Source organism: Biomphalaria glabrata, chromosome 13, assembly GCF_947242115.1.
Source record: "Biomphalaria glabrata chromosome 13, xgBioGlab47.1, whole genome shotgun sequence".
Lineage (NCBI taxonomy): Eukaryota > Metazoa > Mollusca > Gastropoda > Planorbidae > Biomphalaria > Biomphalaria glabrata.
Window position 1 is genome coordinate 30,933,772 of NC_074723.1, and position 21,328 is coordinate 30,955,099.

Sequence of the window (21,328 nt, forward strand, 5' to 3'; positions counted from 1 at the left end):
CGTCACGGTAAAACACAATCGACAGATTTTAATCAGTTGGAGTGAACGTACAACTTAACGACGTGTTCTTGATCCAAAAATAGTTCTGCTCAATGCATAGAATAGAAAACAAAAAACTAAGCTTTGACTCAAATAATTTGTTTACCAACATAAAATCGCTATCCCGAGCAGCTCATCTTGACTACGACAATGTTTTCTATAGTGTTACAAATGTTATTATATGTAATGATTTATTTTTTTTGCGAACGGTGCAACATTTAGGTGGGACCTCGATAATTACATCCTATCAAAATTGGCAAAACATAAAGAGTCCAATTAATGATAGGAATAGATATAGTCTACTATGCTATGCAAACTGCACACAGTAAGTCCCAGCTGTTTCCTAGTCAGACGCTTTAGTGATAACGTCCAATATAAACAGCTTTTATTACAATTTTCGTGATCGAGGTATATATTACCCCATATTAACCTTGCAATCTATAGGGCAGATGATGCAAAAACCATCTGTTTCTGTTGCGCACGTTTAACGAGGGTATTATGTGGCCAGTACAAAGACCAACCAATCCAACATTTCTCCAACAAATGTCAGATACCCATTAGAGCTGGGTTTACCACGAGGCGTCTAAAGATCCCGAAACTAAAAACACACTATTTACTAGGATTCAAGCTCGTGACCCCCATGTCGGAAGCCTAGCACTTTGCCACGCAGCCACCGCATTTCCCAAACGAGGTATATGTAGGAAATAAAAACCTTAACTTTAAACTTATTCTCGAATAAACTAAAAATAAATTTAAATATTGTAAGATAAAGAAAATAAAGAAGCAGATTACAAAAAAAGTTTGTGTTATCACACAAAGTCAGAGGCGATCCCCGTCCGATCCCTGTCGGAGCCGCTTAATCGCTAAGAATTTTCAAGATGTGATTTTATTTTAATTGTCAAAAGTAATAATGTTTCAAATATTCCTTTGCCGTTTTATTTTCTTGTTTTGCATGTTTCGGATGTTCCTTCAAAGTTAAAGATAATTAACTTCCAATTTGAATCTGGTAGGCCGTTAAATAATGTAAATCACACAACACGATGCACAACTCCTTAGTTGGGAAGAAAATTGGCTGTACTTAAAAGGCATTCACTATTTATTGGTTTTGTAGGTTTTAATTTTCCAAATATATTTTAAACCTTAAAAGTAAAAAAAAAATATTATCGATTTTAATTAGCTTTTTGAAGCTACTAGTCAACGACTGAATAACAAAATAAGTTTCTTGTTATTTAGTGACTTTTCTCACGTACGAAAAGAGAATAATAGATTTAGAATTTATTTCCCTTCTATAAAATGATAAATAAATAAATGAAATAATTTATTTAAGTATCTTTAATGGACTCGTACAACTTCAAACATCCTAAACAAATAAAGATTTATTACGTTTAGTAATAAACAAAACAAAACAAAACAAAAAACTTTCAATGTAAAATAAGTATAATCATTACAACTAAGCCCCTCAGTTGAGTTACAAATCATCAAAATATTTAATTAAAAATAAATAGTAAAATACAATAACACAACAAATGAAGCAATACTTTTTTTTTCTTTTGAGTGTAGGTCAAGACTTTGAATTTATCAAAGCATAAGTTTTATTCTCTTTCTTTTATTTTCATCTCGCTAAAAGAAACACTAATATGATATTTAGTTAGACGATACCAGTTTAGTCCAACGCCAGAAGATGTACTACCCCATTTCCCGTTAAGATTGGAATCATGACACTTATTGTACCACCAGGCACCTAAATATATTACTGCACAGTTCCCACTGTACTTGTCATTATCTCTATCAAAAGTACTAAAGAACATGTTGTTATGAATTGATAAACTATCAGTAGCATTCCCTGAATATTTTCCTATCTGTAGTTTATAGTTCTCTGTCTCACTCAATACTTTAAAGTTTTCGTACTGCGCAAAGTATGTCTTGTTGTTATATTCTAAATCTATTCTTAAATCATATTGTCTAGTAGAAGTTAAATTAAAAATATGTTCATTCCCCAGGTAAAATTCCCCAATGTTGTAATCTCCAAAGCCGTCACGATACTCCTTCCAGCCTCTATAGAAATCTACTTTTCCGTTGATTCTTCTCTGAATGAGGATCCATCTACCACCGTCTGTCTTGGTATCACACATGACTTCTAGCCCGGAAGATAACGTCACAATGGCACGGGCTTGAGGACTGCTAACGTTACGACATGACGTGGGTGGCTCAGGTAAAAACTGAAGTAATTTGTTGACTGTTAGACAAGAAAGAGAAATGCAATTTCATTTATTGACATAAATAGTAGATTAAATAATAAATAATAAAATACTTGAGGAATACACAGTCTTATGCAAATAAACCAAATGGAGGTAACTCTCTCAACGTAATACGTAATCCAATAACACCGACGAAAGACTAATAATCAAAAGAAGTTAGTCGACGCTGATACTGAATGTCAATCAAGTTTAATAACAATGAGGTGAACAGTCGAATATAAGGAAACTCTCTACTTTCATACAATGCTACCTATCTCTACGTAGTTCTGGAAGTGTCTCCTTAAGTCGACTGATCTTTCGTTTTGTATGTAAAAACAATTATTTTTATTACAAGCCACGCTATTGTCACTAAGTCAAAACTTTCCCTATTTCCGAAACAAATAATTAGTTCCTAATCGTTCCATAACAACTACTCCCCCCCCTTTTCAACTTAAAAAATGTCAGTCAATTGTTTACCTATCGTCTTACATTGTGCAAGGGCCGAAAGATATGGAAAACAAAGATAGACAACTTGTGTCTTTGTTTCTGGATTTCAACTTCAATTTCTCTTCCAGTGTCCAAAATCAAATTCTTCAGTACACATTTATCTTTCACAGCAAGTGTCATGAGGCTGTAATGTTTAATGTTATGCGTTCGGGTAACAGTACACAGAGTCTTTTCGCGTTGACACAGTAGGGTATGTCTAGTTATAATTTTGTCGATTTATGTCCCAGATGTTACACCGTTTTCTATCACTCGACAGAGGAGACATTTGACCTAGCACAATAAATTAACAATTTATCACTAATCGTTCTCCCACTATCGTTTTTCGGACATCAGTAAGTGTATTTGATTTTCTCTTTCCACTTACTTGTTCCAAAGTGACATAACTCTTCACTGATGTAGGATCATGATCACATAAAAATATGCGAAATTTTACTTACAGGAACTATCTTTCCGTGATTTAAATACATCATAACCTTATTTAGCTCTTTCCAGTCATACAGTTACATATATGATAAATAATTTAATAAATAAACAACTAAGCCAACTAATTATAACCCCAAACAACAAAGTATAAAATTAACTACATCCACAGTTACATGTACATGTAGCTTCCACTGTCTAAACCTAACTCTAGACAGCATGTTCCCAGTTCTGACAGGCGCACTAGACCAGCCGATTTATAACGATCTAAATAATTAAACCAATGTCTATTTATAACGTATGTCAATGATACCTTCGTAAAGCGTTATGGTTGACTGGCTATCTGCACGACCCATGCATTTGTTCTCTCAAAATGAAGTTTACATTTCTTTTTCCACCTACCTATGCTTGACTTGTGATTACAACAACAGCAGTCATCTCCTCAATCATCTCCAAACTCGCAATCTTTTGTTCAGACTGTTCTGCCCTACTCCAAAAATCTCTATCCACATGCCCATGTTATGGCAATAAAAACAAATTATGTTTTTCTCATGTTTGTTCAGTCCAATGTTGCTATACCTACTTTTCTAACTTCTAACCTGTTTGTCAGCAGCGGTTCTGACGCCCTCTAAAATCGTTGTAGAACATCATTAGATAACCAGTACATGGCTACACCTTCACAGCATTTCTTATAGAACGAGATCTAAGAAATGCTTTGCGTTCTTGGAATCTCTTAACTTCGCCGTCTCCAACCTAACTGATTTGGAAATGTGGAGGTAACACTCAAAGTAGTTCCATAACTCCGGCGAAAGGCCGAACAATTAATAGAAGTTACTAGACGCTGATACTGAATGTCGAACAAGTCTAATTAATAAAAATACCACCTATCTCTATGTATGCATGTATTCACAATGCAAGACAGCAGGGTTTCTGTCCAGGGATTTTGCAAGAGAGGCTTTTTGCCTCTCAAGTACTCACTTAAATGAAGTTTGATGATGGTGATCTCTACGTTGTCCTGGAAGTTGGAAGTAGTCTGTTTACGTCGACTGATATTTCGTTCTGACTAAGTACTTCCCAATCGCGCCATAACAATATGTAATTATATATATATATATATTCCAAATTACATTTATTTCTGGCCTGTGTTTTTGATTCGATATTACTTTTGTTGTTTTTTTTTATCTACTTTCGTTGCTCTCACGCCCTATTTAAAAAACTTAAGAATTTTATTATCTATTGCATCGAATTGACACGCGTTAAAATACTGACCCTTCCAACAATATATATTTTACCAGTGAATTTGATAACCGGTTCTCCTCCGACTTTTCACGCTACACCTTAGGGCTTAGGACATAGTCCTACATACATTCATCGACGTTTCGAAATATTTCAAAGTCTATTTGATGTTTGTCAGCAAGATGCTTGTTTATTATTGCATCTTGCACATTGAACACTCACTTAATATTTTGGCCGAAATCTTCCGCCACCCACCTTCCTATTGCAACTCTCCCATCTTTCTAGTATCTATTTTACATAAATAAAGAAATACAGCAAAGCAAAATAAAATGATGTTTTTTAAACTATATGACTTATAAAGACTATCAAAGACGATCAATGTTCAATGTTAAAGAGTAATTGTCGTACCTTTGTGAATCTGGTCTTGTACTTTTTTTAATTCTGTTGATAAATTAGCTACCATCATGGTCAGATTCTCTTGAAAGATGCTCATGTTGTGTTTATTTGTATTAACATTTTCTCTAATACTTAACATATTTTGTTGTTTAGTGTCCAGATCTTCTTTAAGTCTTATAATGTCTTGTTTATTAGTGTCCGCTTCTCTCCTAATACTTAAAATGTTTTGTTTATTACTATCCAAATCTGTTTCAATTCTTAAAATGTTTTCTTTGTAAGTGTTCATATCTTTTTTGATGCTTGCAATATTTTGTATGTTAGTGTTGAAGTCCTCATTAAGGCTCTTCATATTTTCTTGCATAGTATCCAAAACTTTCTTAATGCTTACAATATCTTGTTTAGTAGATTTTATATCATCTTTAAGACACGTAATATTTTGTTGCTTAGTATTTAAATCTTCATTAATTCTTGTAATATTTTCTTGTTTAGCATTCAAATCCTTTTTAATGCTTGTAATATTGCGTATGTTAATATCCAAATCTTCTTTAATAGTCTTTAATTCCTGTTTATTGCCTATGAGACTTTCTTTGTCTACTCTAGAATTTCTTAGTAGTATTTTAATTACTTTGATTAAATCATCAGGGGTTGGACTTTGTACTATTATTGTAATAATTTCATTAAGCTTTTTAAATATTCCATCTGGATTATTGATATGAGCTTCACAAAAATATTTTCCAGATTCTGAATGTTTCAAATCGTTCCATGTGACTTGAATATAGGAATCTTTTGATTCGTTGTCAAAGATTTCACCTTCAACATTTTTCAAATTACTTTCTTGGATGGTTGTAATAGCGGGTTGTTGTTTATTTATATATGCAATGACACCATTAGTCTCTGAAAAAAGGAAATGAATTAAATGTATATCATTAAAGCAAACACAAAATAGAGTCTGTTATATTTATACATATGTATCTAAAGCAAATTTTAATATAAAAATGTATTTCTTTTTTTCCCCTCCTTTTGTCATATAGGTCATGCTTGTTCTCGTTTATGTGACTGTAGAGCTCTATGTATCTATCTATCTAGCTATCTATCTATCTATTTATCTATCTATCCATCCACCTATCTATCTATCTATCTATCTATCTATCTATCTATCTATCTATCTATTCATCTATCTATCTATCCATATATTTTTTTAATACATGTAAATCCTTATTTCTATTATGTATGTGGCATTTTACGTCTCGCGAGACGATCTTTTCCCTTTGCAACTTCTTGTGTGACTAAAGAGGCCAATCCTTGATACACAGCTGCGATCACAGGTTGGGCATATACAATCACCAGGCGCCATTGCATTTTCACCCTTCTTTCTGCTTCTGTTGTGTATGACATCTGCAATCTGTGACCCTTCCTTTATGCTCTCTCTCCATGTGGATCTGTCCAGTGCCACCTCTTCCCAGTTGCCAGTGTCGATTTTGAAGAGCTTCATGTCGCGTTTGCATACATCCGTATAACGTAAAAGTGGGCGACCAGCGGCTCTCCTGCCTTCAATTAGATCGCCATACAGGATGTCCTGTGGAAGTCGACCTACTGGCATTCTACGAACGTGGCCAAGCCAGCCAAGGCGTCTGCTGCTGATAACAGAGCGGATGTCCTGGCATCCTGCTCTATGTAGCACTTCCTCATTTGTTATCTTATCTTGCCACCTTATTTTAAAGATCCGCCTTAGGCATCGGAGGTGGAAGACATTCAGCTTTTTTTCCTGCCATGAGTAGGTTGACCATGTTTCACTTCCGTACAGCAAGGGGCTCAACACACAGGTCCGGTAGACTAGGGCTTTAGTCCTGCTAGTCAGCAATATGTTGTCCCAGACTCTTTTCTGCAACCGTGACATGGTGGCCATTGCCTTGGCTATCCTGTTGTTTATGTCTTTATCCAGTAGAGTGTTGTTGGATATGATGGAGCCAAGGTAACAAAAGTGATCAACAATTTCTAGTGGTTGGCCATTAATGCTTACTTGAGGTGCAGTGTTTGTGTTTTGGACAAGTATCTTAGTCTTGCTTTGACTGATGTTTAAGCCGAACTTCTGGCAAGCAGAAGATAGTTTGTCAACCATGGACTGTAGCTGAATATCAGAATCAGCCACAATAGCTGCATCATCGGCATACAGGAGTTCCCTGACGAGTAGCTTCCTAACCTTGGTTTTTGCCCGCAGCCTTGATACATTAAATAGTTTTCCAGAGGATCTTGTATGGAGAAACACACCTTCGTTTTTGTCGCTGTACGCATAATGCAGTAGACAGGAGAAGAATATGCCAAACAGAGTAGGTGCGAGCACACATCCCTGCTTGACACCACTGCAAACCTCAAAAGGTGCTGATTGGGCTCCATTGAATTTGACAGTACATTTAGTTTCCTCGTGAAAACACTCAATTAACTTCAGTAGTTTTGGAGGGCAACCTATTTTCCTCAGGAGTTTGAAAAGGCCACTTCTGCTGACCATGTCAAAAGCTTTAGTCAGATCGACAAAAACAATGTAAAGGGGTCTGTCTCTCTCTCTAAATTTCTCCTGCAGTAGTCGTAGAGAAGATATCATGTCTATAGTGGACCTACCACTCCTGAATCCACACTGAGACTCTGGGTAGACTCTAGAAGCTATCACTTGCAGCCTGGATAGTGCCACTCTAGCAAAGATTTTGCCCACTATACTGAGAAGAGAGATACCCCTATAGTTGTTGCAATCACTCCGATCTTCTTTGTTCTTGTATATTGTGACTATAGTTGCGTCACGCATGTCCTGTGGGACATGACCTGTTTCCCAACAGCGGCAGAGGAGAATATAGAGTTCAGGGAGCAGGAGTGATTCGTTGACTTTCACTACTTCCACTGGGATACCATCACTCCCAGGAGATTTTCTATTTTTTAAGCAGTTAATGGCTTTTTTGAGGTCACTAAGGCTCGGAAGCTCATCTAGGCATTCCAGTACTGGAAGATCTGGTAGAGAAGCCAGGGCGACATCGTCTACTGTATTCTGTGTGGCATAGACTTCGAGGTAGTGTTCTGTCCATCGTTCTAGCTGCTTGGTTTGATCTGTAATTTTTTCTCCTGATTTTGACAGAAGGGGGGCAGGCTTAGACACTGCTGGACCCAGGGCCGCTTTAATGACATCAAATAGAGCTTTGCTATTTCCTGAGTGGAGACTGTCTTGGATTCTGTTGCAGGTATCCCTCCAAAAATTGTTAGCACATTTTCTAGCCATTTGTTTTGCCTCTTTATTAGCACTTTTGAAGGCCTCCAAAGATTTTGGATTAGGCTTTGTCTTGTGAGCGAGGTGTGCAGATCGTTTTTTCTCGATGCAAGGTTCCATATGTGCTAGATTCGCCTCAAACCAGTCTACATTTTTGTGTTTTTGAGGCCCAAAGGCGGTGATTGCCGAATTGTAGATTACGTCTCTTAATTTCTCCCATCTGATAGAGATGTCTTCTTCATCACTTAACGAGGGGATTGAACTGTTCAGGAGCTCGCCAAAGAGTGCACACTTCTCTGGGTCACCTACATGGTTGACGTTAATTCGCCTAGTTCTGGGTTGAGTGGAAGTGTAAGCCTTCTTGAGAAGTAGTTTGATTTTGCTTAGCACTAGTGAATGGTCTGAGTTGCAGTCCGCACAATGGTATGAACGGGTGTGGATGACACTTTTCAGATCCATCCTTCGGGTGATGCAGAGGTCAAGCTGGTGCCACCTTTTTGAGCGTGGGTGCTGCCAAGAGACTTTATGGCGTTCCTTGCCAGAGAAGAATGTGTTTGTTACACACAGTTCATGAGAGCTACAGAACTCGAGTAGCCTTTGGCCATTGTCATTTATTTTGCCAACACCATGAGGTCCCAGGCATTTTGGCCATGCGTCATTTCCATCACCAACACGGGCATTAAAGTCTCCATTTATATAGAGGTGCTCGGATTTTGGAATACTTTTAATTACGTCCTCTAGAGCTTGAAAGAATCTGTCTTTGTCCTCTTCTGGTGCAGCAAGGGTTGGTGAGTAAGCACAGATTATATTAACTTTGCCTTGCGGTGATGCAAATTTCATGTGTGCTACTCTTTCATTGCCAATGGGAAACATTGCAATGCAGGGGACGAGACTGTTTCTTATTGCAAAGCCGACGCCATGTATTCTAGGGCTTTGTTCTGGTTTTCCTTGCCAGTAGAATGTATAGTTGCTTTCTGTAAGGGATCCACTGTCTGCCAGTCTGGTTTCTTGCAGGCAGGCCACATCAATGTTTAGTCTGCTGAGTTCTCTGTCGATGATAGCTGTTTGTCGCATGTCGGTGACGAGTTCAGGGTCAGTATTGAAGCCAGGACACATTGTCCGTATGTTCCAGCTTGCTAAACGCATTAATGTTGAGGGTTTTCTTTTCATTTTATTTGCAGGTGCGGGTGAGCAGCTTGCTTTTTGATTTTGTCTTAGCACCAAGCACCCAGTGGTGCGGCAAGCTGTGGCGGGATAGCACTTTATTGTCCGAGGGCTGCTCGGCTTAAGGCAGGCAGTAGCTATCCAGTGAGGCTAAAAAGCCCCTCCTACCGTCAAGAGTGGTCCCTGGCGTTCCAGCTTACGCCAATCAGCTAGGAACTTATCACCGGTAACTACCACTCTCCGTGTTTTTTCAAAGACATTACTGTCAGAGATGGAGTGACCTCTCCATTGCTGGGGGAAAGCCTGGGCGGTAAATTTGCGAGTGCTGGGCTGCCCACACGTCAGAAACCGCCTCTCTTCCATACTGACCGGGTCCAAAGGGATGGCGAGCCATCACAATTTGGGGACAGGTGGCTGCAGGAGTTTGCCAGAGAGCAGTAGTCTTACTACTGTCCCCCCGCCTACGGGGCTCCAGGACCGGATTTTCTGTTAGGGTTTACTCCCTTAGCCTTAGACCTTACAGGGACACACACACAAGGCAGTGCGGCTATTGACCTATAGCTAGGGGTTTGGTTTGTGGGCAACAGGGCGTGTCCGCACGCCGACGGGCCATGCCTGCCTCACATCTTGGGGCCAAACCTCCTCCGAGACCCTTGCAGTTTAGCCTAAAGCTTCGCAGCCTCAGTTTCCATCTGCCACCACGAGGAGGTACTGCATAGGACTTGCTGTGGAGAGGCTATGTACTGGCAAGAGAGACTTACAAAATTGCTCCCCTTTCACAGATGCTAGCCAGCGGTGGCAACAAGTTAAGCTACCACACTAGACGCTTCACACAGCCATTGGACAGACAATTTCTTTATTATTTTCTATTATTTCTATTTTTAAACAAAAGGTGTTAGTAAAAACAATTTTACTACTTTAAACATATAATTTAATTTGTATAAAATACGTTAGCACATATGGAACCTTGCATCGAGAAAAAGCGATCTGCACACCTCGCTCACAAGACAAAGCCTAGTCCAAAATCTTTGGAGGCCTTCAAAAGTGCTAATAAAGAGGCGAAACAAATGGCCAGACAATGTGTTAACAACTTTTTGAAGGGATACATGCAACAGAATCCAAGACAGTCTCTACTCAGGAAATAGCGGTGACCGGTCATTTCATTTCATTTCATTTCATTTCATAATCATATTTATATATAAAATATTTAATTGGGGATGAAATGACCGGGGATGAAGTGACCGGGGAATGAAGTGACCAGGGGATGAAGTGACCAGGGGATGAAGTGACCGGGGATGAAGTGACCGGGGATGAAATGACCGGGGATGAAATGACCGGGGATGAAGTGACCGGGGATGAAGTGACCGGGGATGAAATGACCGGGTATGAAGTGACCGGGGATGAAGTGACCGGGGATGAAATGACCGGGAACCGAAATAGCAAAGCTCTGATGCCATTAAAGCAGCCCTGGGTCCAACAGTATCTAAACCTGATCCCCTTCTATCCAAATCAGGAGAAAAAATTACAGTTCAAACCAAGCAGCTAGAATGTTGGACAGAACACTACCTCGAAGTCTACGCCACACGGAATACAGTAGACGATGTCGCCCTGTCATCTCTACCAGATCTTCCAGTACTGGAATGCCTAGATGAGCTTCCGAGCCTTAGTGACCTTAAAAAAAGCAATTAACTGCATAAAAAATAGAAAATCTCCTGGGAGTGATGGTATCCCAGTGGAAGTAGTGAAGGTCAACGAATCACTCCTGCTCCCTGAACTCTATATTCTCCTCTACTTTTGTTGGAAAACATGTCATGTCCCACAGGACATGCGTGACGCAACTATAGTCACTATATACAAGAACAAAGGGGATCGGAGTGACTGCAACAATTACGGAGGTATCTCTCTCCACAGTATAGTGGGCAAAATCTTTGCAAGAGTGGCACTATCCAGGCTGCAAGTGATAGCTTCTAGAGTCTACCCAGAGTCTCAGTGTGAAATCAGGAGTGGTAGATCCACTATAGACATGATATCTTCTCTACGCCTACTGCAGGAGAAATTCAGAGAAAGAGACAGACCCCTTTACATTATTTTTGTTGATCTGTCTAAAGCTTTTGACATGGCCTTTCCAGACTCCTGAGGAAAATAGGTTGCCCTCCCAAACTACTAATGTTTATTGAGTGTTTTCACGAGGAAACTAAATGTACTGTCAAATTCAATGGAGCCCAATCAGCACCTTTTGAGGTTTGCAGTGGTGTCAAGCAGGGGTGTGTGCTCGCACCTACTCTGTTTAGCATATTCTTCTCCTGTCTACTGCATTATGCGTACAGCGACAGAAACGAAGGTGTGTTTCTCCATACCAAATCCTCTGGAAAACTATTTAATGTATCAAGGCTACGGGCAAAAACCAAGGTTAGGAAGCTACTCGTCAGGGAACTCCTGTATGCTGATGATGCAGCTATTGTGGCTGATTCTGATATTCAGCTAAAGTCCATGGTTGACAAACTATATGCAGCTTGCCAGAAGTTCGGCTTAAACATCAGTCAAAGCAAGACTAAGATACTTGTCCAAAACATAAACACTGCATTTCAAGTAAGCATTAATGGCCAACCACTAGAAATTGTTGATCACTTTTGTTACCTTGGCTCCATCATATCCAACAACACTCTACTGGATAAAGAGTCAATAAAGACATAATCAACAGGATAGCCAAGGCAATGGCCACCATGTCACGGTTGCAGAAAAGAGTCTGGAACAACATATTGCTGACTAGCAGTACTAAAGCCCTAGTATACCGGACCTGTGTGTTGGGCACCTTGCTGTACGGAAGTGAAAAATTGTCAACCTACTCATGGCAGGAAAAAAAGCTGAATGTCTTCCACCTTCGATGCATACGGCGGATCTTTAAAATAAGTTGGCAAGATAAGATAATCAATGAGGAAGTGCTACAAAGAGCAGGGTGCTAGGACATCCGCTCTGTTATCACCAGCAGACGCCTTGGCTGGCTTGGCAATGTTCGTAGGTCGACTTCCACAGGACATCCTGTATGGCGATCTAATAGAAGGCAGGAGAGCCGCTGGTCGCCCACTTTTACGTTATATGTATGCAAACGCGACATGAAGCTCTTCAAAATCGACACTGGCAACTGGGAAGAGGTGGCACTGGACAGATTCACATGGAGAGAGAGCATAAAAAAAGGGTCACAGATTGCAGATGTCATACACAACAGAAACAGAAAGAAGGATGAAAATGCAACGGCGCCTGGTAATTATATCTGCCCAATCTGCGATCGCAGCTGTGTATCAAGGATTGGCCTCTTTAGTCACACAAGAAGTTGCAAAGGGAAAAGATCGTCTCTCGAGACGTAAAGTGCCACAGATAAAATAAGTAAATGCCCCAAAAAATACATAAACAGTTGAAAATGTAAAATTACCATGAAGTATATACAAAGATTGAAGTGCAGACATTTCATTTTGACCTTGAATTAAAGTCTGTGGAAGAATACAAATTATTTCTATGAGTGCTTTTGCTTTTAAATACTTCAACAAAAAACAAAAAAAAAAAAACTATGTATTTGACTAATAATGAAGAGAAAAAATAGTTAAAATATAAAACATTGTTTTCCTACTTTGTTGTTAACATATATTTTCTTTATCGTGGTTGATGATTCATGGTTATTGCATTTAGCATTGTTAAAGTAGCACAAAGCTAAATATAATATAGAAACAAGGTTACAAAGACAGTTTGTGTGAAAACACAAACTCAAAATCGGCCCTCGAAGTGGTCCACCCAGGCAGATAAAAAGGCAGGTATCAATATTTTCAGAAAGAACATCAGAATTAAATTTTATCAAAGACAAATGACAGAGAAGAATGGAGAAGAAGGTTGACAGATCTAGTGTGGCACCCAAGTGGTTCAGCAAACCAAAGGATAGGTGAAAGTGAATGTGAAGTTAAATCTGAACCTTGCCTAACTGATGTCTTATAATGAATATCTGATTGATCTAATTGCTTTGTAAATGGTCAATCTCTAATGCCCCAAAGAAAAAAAAATATAAAAAAAAATGTGTTTCCTTTAGTTAAGTGTCTTATAACTATCGACTGGCACTTAGTGATGGGCAAAAGTTAACTAAAAAGTTAGAAACTTTTAGTTTAACTAAAAAAAATTTGTTAAGGCCATTGTTTAATTAGAAAAAAAAGTTTAGTTAAAATCGTAGTTTAACTAATTTTTTTTTGTTACTAACTAAAAAGTTTAATTAAAATTTGTAAAACTTTTCGACATGTGGTCAGGGTTGAAACGCACTCCCTGTTTTCTGGTCATGTGATATCAATAACTTTGATTATCAAAAAAATGATGCATTTAGATAGTCTGCATTTGAAGAGGGTCTATTTAGACAGTCTGCATTTGAAGAGGGTAACGTAAGATCCTGATAGAAGTTTTGGGAGTAAATATTTGCACTTGAAAGTAGCAGTATTATAAAATGTTAAAGATTTTTTTGCCAAAAGCTTCTATGCAGTATTATGAATGAGGTTGTTCCGAATTGTTTTGTGAGCCACGTGGAGGTGTTTAATTTCTGTTTCTAGTGGGAATATGATTAGTGAGTTAGGTCAATATTTAGTGGTTTTAATCAATTCATTTACGGCAAACAAAATTTTTGTAACTGCAGGAACATCAAGTACACCCTTTTATAGTCTTAAAACTTATTATTGAGATCTATTAAGTCTAAATCAACAGCTAGGCCTATATAGATCTAAAAGCATTAGGGTAACCAACTCTAGAAAAAAAATCTTAATCCACACCCTCTCTGACCATAAAGTAAATAGACTGTGTCCAACTGATTTCAACAACCTGGTCAGCTAGACATACACATGACCACATGTAGGCCTAGTTGACTGTACGTGTGTAGTCGATAATACTGTAAGACTACCCTGCATTAAGCGTTATGCAATAATGTTTGTTTAATGTGGAGAGATCAGACAAGAAAATAACACTATCGTGGTAAGTCAAGCATGTTCGTAGATATATCTTTACACTAAAGTAGTTATACATTCTCCCTGCCCAGAAAGTAAATAGACAGTGTGCCCGATGATTTTAACAACCTGGCCAGATAGACGTACACGTGTAGGTCAATATAGTGTTTTGAGTGTGCAGTCCATAATAACATGATCACCCAGTTTTTTTTCTCTTGCGCGTTTAACGGTTATGCAATAGTCTTAGTTGTATTTTTAGTGGTCAGACAAGAAAATAGCACATCGGCATGGTTATAGTCAAGCATGTATTTTACACTATAAAATAGTTATACAGGTCAAATGTTTCTTAAAACTCCAACGATACCGTTCCTATTTCTTTGGTTACTAGATCTAAATTTGAAATTCTAAATCTGTGTTATTTAAATAAGATTTTAAACTTTACCGGTATAAGTAAGATTTTTCCTTATATAATAAGTTAATATATTTAAAAAAAAAAGAGTATTATTATTTTCTAAAGGTTTTAATTCAAGGCAAAAATACAAGCACACATATTTATTTAGACATTTTATTGTATTGTGGATTGACGTTTATGTAAGAAACATATTCCTTATTACTGATTTTATTATAGATAAATATTACTCGGATGTTAAAAGAATAAGATTGAACCGTAGGCATACGACAGTCGGATAATTATATCTATATAGATCTAGTTCAACCCCGCCCACCCCCCCCCCCCAAAAAAAAAAAGTTTGTTATAGTTTAATTAACTTTCTTTAGTTTAGTTTAACTATCTTTTGAACTTCATGATAAACTAATAGTTTAACTACTTTATTCAAGTTGAAAACTAGTTTTAGTTTAGCTTTTAAAAGTTAGTTTAGTTCCCATCACTACTGGCACTGCAGTTCACGCGATAATATAAAAAATACTTATTAATTGTTGTTTTAAATTATGTCCAACTTATATGCATACTAAATAGATTTTTTTCTCCTTCAAAAAAAGTAAATATTTTTGTGTGTAATTATTGTAGTTAGTATGACTTAACTTAGCAATACAAATTTAAAAATACATCAAAAACCGTTATCATAAAATGTGTTACAAATATAGCAAATGGATGGTTTCTCTACTAAAGAGCCTCCAGTGTTTATCACTATTAATAGTGAATAGTTGTAAAAGTAGTTTATTTTTTTGATAAAATTGCTTGCATTAATGATTTTTTTAAATAATATTTTTCGCTTTTAGAAAAAAAAAAAAGTAGCCGTTGCATCAGAACTTTGAATGGACTAAAATATTATGATGTTGGATTTTCAATATATTTTCTAGTTTACGATATCTAAACGGGACGGACGGACAGAGGGACAGACATTTCACACAAAACTAATAGCGTCTTTTTCCCTTTCGGGGGCCTCTAAAAAGGTGAAGATAATATGATAAGGCATTGGAAGACACGTAGTAGGGGATACGTGTAATCACTTAACTCTGGGTAGCGATGCAGTGCCAGACATTACCACTAACTTTTATAGAATATATACATTTTACTTTCGATTTAATGAAAAAAGAATATGTGTCTATGTTATAAAATGATAATAATTGACTGAAGTGAACATTTCTGGAGGCTGGTTTCAATACAGGATATTCATAATTTCAGAAATGGGTTTACTTTTTAAAAGTCAATATGAAACATAATGATATTGAAAAATTACCTTATATAAACATTTTACTGTCAAAGGCTCAATTAGTTCTTTAATAATTTCAGAACTTCCGTAAAAATGAAGTCTTGATCCTGGAAATAAAGTATTTAATAGTTTACTTTCTAATTCCTTCTTTATGTTATAATCTCAACATTACCAAATGCATATACAAAGTTTAATAACAAGAAATTTAGTTTCACTAATAGATATGTCTCTCTACTGAGATGCTTCTGGCAAAAAGAATAACATGATTACCTAACAATATAACATACCAAATATTTTTAAGAATAACTATATATATATATATTGTTACGAATCTCCCTATCCATTCTCGCTGCAAATGGTACCAAACGACACCACCAACTTAAAGAACTTGACAACTCTGGGCTTCAAAGTAACGTAATAGTTTAATGTCAATAAATAACAGCCAACACTGTACAATTGGCAGCACGTAACACAAGACTGTACAAATATCTCTCCGCCGTATCAACTCTTGCACTGGTCTCTCTGTCTCGTCTCGGACTTGTACTGAGCCGTTGTAACGAATTGTAGATCGGGAAGTTGTGACTGACTGGTCTCTGATACCTTCGCTCTTTTATATAGGGTCCCTACTGGCCTTCTCGAATCGGACAGAACGTCGCTCAACCATTCTGGGTGGTCAGATGACTACAATTCTCGTGACGCTCCTGAGCTGTGTTCACGACGCCGATCCTTCCCGAACCGTCATGTTGAAACTCGTCTCGGCTGACCGTCGTAACTCGTCACGCTCGACCGCTCATCTAGCGCTGGCCTGGGGCGATTGGCGTTGGCTGACTACACACACACACACCACCCCCATCTGTGCCACCACCAGGTTTATAACAATATATATATATATATATATATATATATATATATATATATATATATATATATATATATATATATATATATATACTAGTCTGACATTACCCGCGCAATGCGGGTCTAAGTTTGTGTTTACTAATTTACTGAATCGGATTTAAATGTATGTTAAACTTAGCTAATGATTCTTTCAAGTTTTTTTTCTCTTTCGCTACGAAAATAAAAGTAGTTATGCGAAAATGGGTTTACCCGAAGCCGATACATTCATATGTTTAAAAAACGAAAGAAGCGATAGATGAATAGGTATAAAGTACAATTAAAACGGGTTTACCCGATTTGTTTAATGAATGGTATTATAAGAAAGTCATGACGTTCTGAATTCGTAGATATAAGAAACGAATTTATGTAAAAATGCTTTTGAAACACAAATTAGAAGCCTAATTTTATTATATAATGAAATCAATAGACTATATTTTGTATTTTCATGTGTCAAAGTAAAAAACTATCTGCGCATAGTGTAATTCTTAAATTTATATCTAGATCTAAATCCTTTCGATCTTTTCGCATGTCAACATTGTAAACAAAGCCTAGATCCATAATACTATTGCATTAATAAAGTCGGACAACTTAGTTTTTTTTTTTGAGTGTCTTAAGTCTGATTTAGGGCTACAATACATACACTACGGTCTAAGTTAGTACCCAAGGAACATTTCTGTATATTTTTATCAAGATTGGTCAAACGGTTTTGATTTCTAATTGTCACATACATACATACATACATACATACATACATACATACATACATACAAACATACTTTCTACTTTATAAAGTAGATAGATAGATAGATAGATAGATAGATAGTTAGATAGATAGATAGATAGATAGATAGATAGATAGATAGATAGATAGATAGATAGATAGATAGATAGATAGATAGATAGATAGATAGATAGATACAGTTTTCATATTTATTCCATCCTACTTTGATTAACATCAGAGTTCTCATCTTTCTTCAAAGAACATTGAAAGTTCTCATTTTTCTTATAACGTCGTATCTCTTCAATTAAAGCGGTCGAGTTTGTTTCATATTCTACTGCCTTCTTAGCATACAAAGAAATATTCGTCCCTTCTTCAGTGTCTCCGGTGACATTACATCTATAGACTTTAGCGTCAAACTGAGATGGATTATATAAAGTTAAGGTTATATGCGTATTTCCGTAACTGATTTATGAAACTCTTAGATTTGATTGTTGCTTAAGAATCAGTGTCGAAGTGTTTAATAGAAAAAGATCTTCAAACTCTCTATTTGTCTCATTATAACGAGAAAGAGTTAGAGATTTAAGAACACGAAGATGTTGAACTTCGTTGTTGGTTATAGAACAGTTGATCACAAGTTGTCTTGTTATCTCTGGTGATATAACGCTGGGCTGGACATCAAGCGCAAGTTCTGAAAATAGTAAAAGTTTTTATATCAAATTGAAATTTCACTTGCTCATATAGTTTAAATAATAAAAAAATAATTAAACATCATATAGTTCAAATGCAACCTCTATTACAAAATTGATTTACTTTTAAATTTAAACACCCCCCTGGCTATGCTCATGATATACACATAAATGTAAATTTATCTAGTGGACCTTGAGATTTTTAGGGCAGATGATTTGACGGCTATCTGCCAATTGGCCAGCGGCTAACGAGCAGGTTTTCATACGGTCAGCACAACGATGACTTGCCTTCACTTTCACAAAATAAAGTAAGGTACCAATAGAGCTAGGTGGACTCAGTGGCGCCCAGAAAATCCCAAAAATTTAAAATGCCAGTCTTTACCAAGATTCAAACACAGAAGCCGAGGTTCGAAAGCCAACCACACAATCACAGCGCCCCTCTTTTTAATCTAAAGTGATAAATTAGTTATTTGTATTTTATTATTTATAATTATCTAAGGTTTAATTTTCTTCTTTCGAAAAAGGCAATAACTTCGTCTGAAGAGTAGAAACACATTTTGTTATTAAAGTTAAAAAAAAAACCCCTCTCTTTTTGGCTTTGAGATGAAACATATCGCTATATTTTATTTGACAAAGAGAGAAATCTAATATATATCAACAAGTGAGTGCATAAATCTTTTTTTTTAAACTAGTTTTCTTAATGCTACACTGCACATCACCGGCTAACTCTACTGTCTCTATCTCTTCTTGGACTCGTACATAACACTTGAGAACTCCACCAAGACCGACTTCATGGCAGACTCACAGTCCCGGTCTCCGGAGATATCCTGTTTTGAACTGCACTGCCGTACACACTCTGTCTCTTGTCCTAACAGGCTTATGATTAGATGACCATAACTCGGGACCTATTCACGTGCAAAGTTCATGCCAGTACTGTCCCTTGCCCTTCGATATAGCACGCTAAACAGTATTACTGACCTGTGCCACATATGTCAACTGATCACACACAGTTAACCCTATCGCGTCGCCAATAGGGTTATAACAATATCTTTAGAACTAATCCATGTAGCTACTAATGACAATATGAACAGGATATTTTTTTATGTTTTTGTAAAGAGGAAAATATTTTTTTTGTATTTAAAAAATATCTTGATGCATTATATTTTTTAATTTCTAACCTTTTATTTTCTGGTTTAAAGAAAAATTAATTTTTAATCTGACATCATATACATTTATAAAAGTTTAATTTTCAAGAATTTTCAAGAATGTAATTTATAGAAACAAAAAAGATACATATTTTTTAAAGGTTGTGTGATCTTAAAGGCTGTTAAATCAGTTGATAAAAAAATCATCTATTCCTATGGTCTGTTTCTGTGGCCGACGATTAAGGATAATGTCCTTGAAGCCAGCCGTATGATCAACCAACCTAGCCCTAAGTAACTTAAGACAGTTACCTATTAGAGTTCTGCGGCATCTTAGAGAATATAAAATTAAAAATCCCAAATTTCACCGAGATTTAAACCTGATCCCACTAAGCCTTGACTGCCCTTATACAAAGTGAAGAACTAAATGGACTGACCTGAAGCTGACCAGAAAGCTAAAGACGCCCACAGAGCCAGACGTAGAAAGAAGGCCATTGTGGTACCAGTGAAAACAAGGGAGACAATACTGGTTTATATAGTTAAAAGACAAGTGATAAGCTCATGTCTCAGACTGTAGGAAACTTTCTTATCAGTTCAAGTTACAACAACATCTCTAAGTCAACATAACGTCCTGGTAGTTAATAGGACAAGCGTGACCAGAGAGAAATCCTTGACCAGTGTGACTTGAACAATAATCAAGATATGTACTAGTCTGTAACGTAATGAGTTGAGATAATGAGAGAAAGAGTGAGACACAACAAAGATGGACGCGGCCGTAAACACTGACACGTTATAGTCCCATCCAGTGAAATGATTACAAAGTAGGGGACAGGATGGTGGGACATAAGGAGAACGTGCTAGGTGGTCAAAAAAAGCTGAGTAATGACAAAAAAAGTGGGCGTACATGTCTTTAGTTACAACTATTTAAAAGATAAATGGGAGTTCAAAGTTCATATACTTTAAAGAATTGTCTGCTAATTTATTTCTGTTCTTTTCTTCTACTATTTCTTATATTCTAAACGATTTAACCAAAGAAAAAACATTTATTTCTACTTTGGCTTTGTATAATATTTAGTTTTCATTTTCAAACAATGAACAATCCATAACCTTTTTAGTCACGGTCTCTCTATACTAGGGGTTCTCAACCTGTGGGTCGCGACCCCCTTGTGAATCGATTGACCATTTACCAGGGGTCGCCTAAGACCATTGAAATTAAGGATTGCTATTGCCTACTCTTTTATTGCTGTGTGTGTGTGTGTGGAGAGGAGGGTCGAGGCAGAGTGGGGATTGTAGAAAGGGGTCGCCGATTTTAAAAGGTTGTGAACCGCTGCTGTATATATTTACAGTCATAGACTTATTGACCAACATGAATATCCTAGCAGACGTTACTTTTAAAGTTTATTTATATATAATGTTATTAACTGATGTGATGGAATTTAAAAATTAATTAACAACAAATGTGTATGATGTCTTTCTTTAGATTAATTTATGGGGTTTATAATGTGCAAGGGAGGCTACATGCTTTATATTTTGTTCGTTTAACTTATTATTTTTCATACTTTCGTTATTTCATGAAATTGAAATAATATGCAAAATATTACATTATTACTTTTTTGTTAAAAATATGCCTTTATATGGGAAACAATTATACAGTTTCTATAATATCTCTCAAAAATAGAAGAGTTGTATCCCTTTTTTCTATAGACATAAAATTAACTAATTACGATAAATTAATTACTGCATTTCTGGGTAAAACTTGTCATCGAAGAACCCTTTTGAAGAATGTTACGCAAGTGGCAGCACCGCGCACTCTATCGCAAAGGTAATCAGGTCAGAAGGTCACTTCCGGCTAGACCAGAGCTTCTCAACCTGTGGGTCGCGACCCCTTTGAGGGTCGATTGACGATTAGCCAAGTGTCGCCTAATTCCATCGAAAATATGGATTGTATATTGTCTAATCTTCTATTGATGTATGTGAGAGTGTAGGGGGGTCG

At 36.8% G+C, this 21,328-nt stretch overlaps 1 protein-coding gene across 1 annotated transcript; it reads right to left on the minus strand.

Annotated features, from left to right (window-relative positions):
- Positions 1-1,356: 1,356 nt before the first annotated feature.
- On the minus strand, positions 1,357-19,915 carry LOC106051223 (fibrinogen gamma chain-like). Its single transcript, XM_056007979.1, has 6 exons — positions 19,773-19,915; positions 17,731-18,195; positions 15,917-15,996; positions 12,680-12,737; positions 4,848-5,729; positions 1,357-2,275 (listed from the first exon to the last, which is right to left on the minus strand). The coding sequence occupies exons 4-6, from the start codon at positions 12,711-12,713 to the stop codon at positions 1,632-1,634; spliced, it is 1,560 nt and encodes a 519-aa protein (XP_055863954.1). The 5' UTR covers positions 12,714-12,737; positions 15,917-15,996; positions 17,731-18,195; positions 19,773-19,915; the 3' UTR covers positions 1,357-1,631.
- Positions 19,916-21,328: the final 1,413 nt, after the last annotated feature.

Excerpts from the sequence above, each read along its gene's own strand:
- LOC106051223 (XM_056007979.1), bottom strand. The coding sequence starts at position 12,713 with ATGTCTGCACTTCAATCTTTGTATATACTTCATG. Across the intron at positions 5,730-12,679 it reads ATCTTTGTATATACTTCATG|AGACTAATGGTGTCATTGCA; the intron begins GTAATTTTACAT and ends TCCTTTTTTCAG. Across the intron at positions 2,276-4,847 it reads ACAAGACCAGATTCACAAAG|TCAACAAATTACTTCAGTTT; the intron begins GTACGACAATTA and ends CTTGTCTAACAG.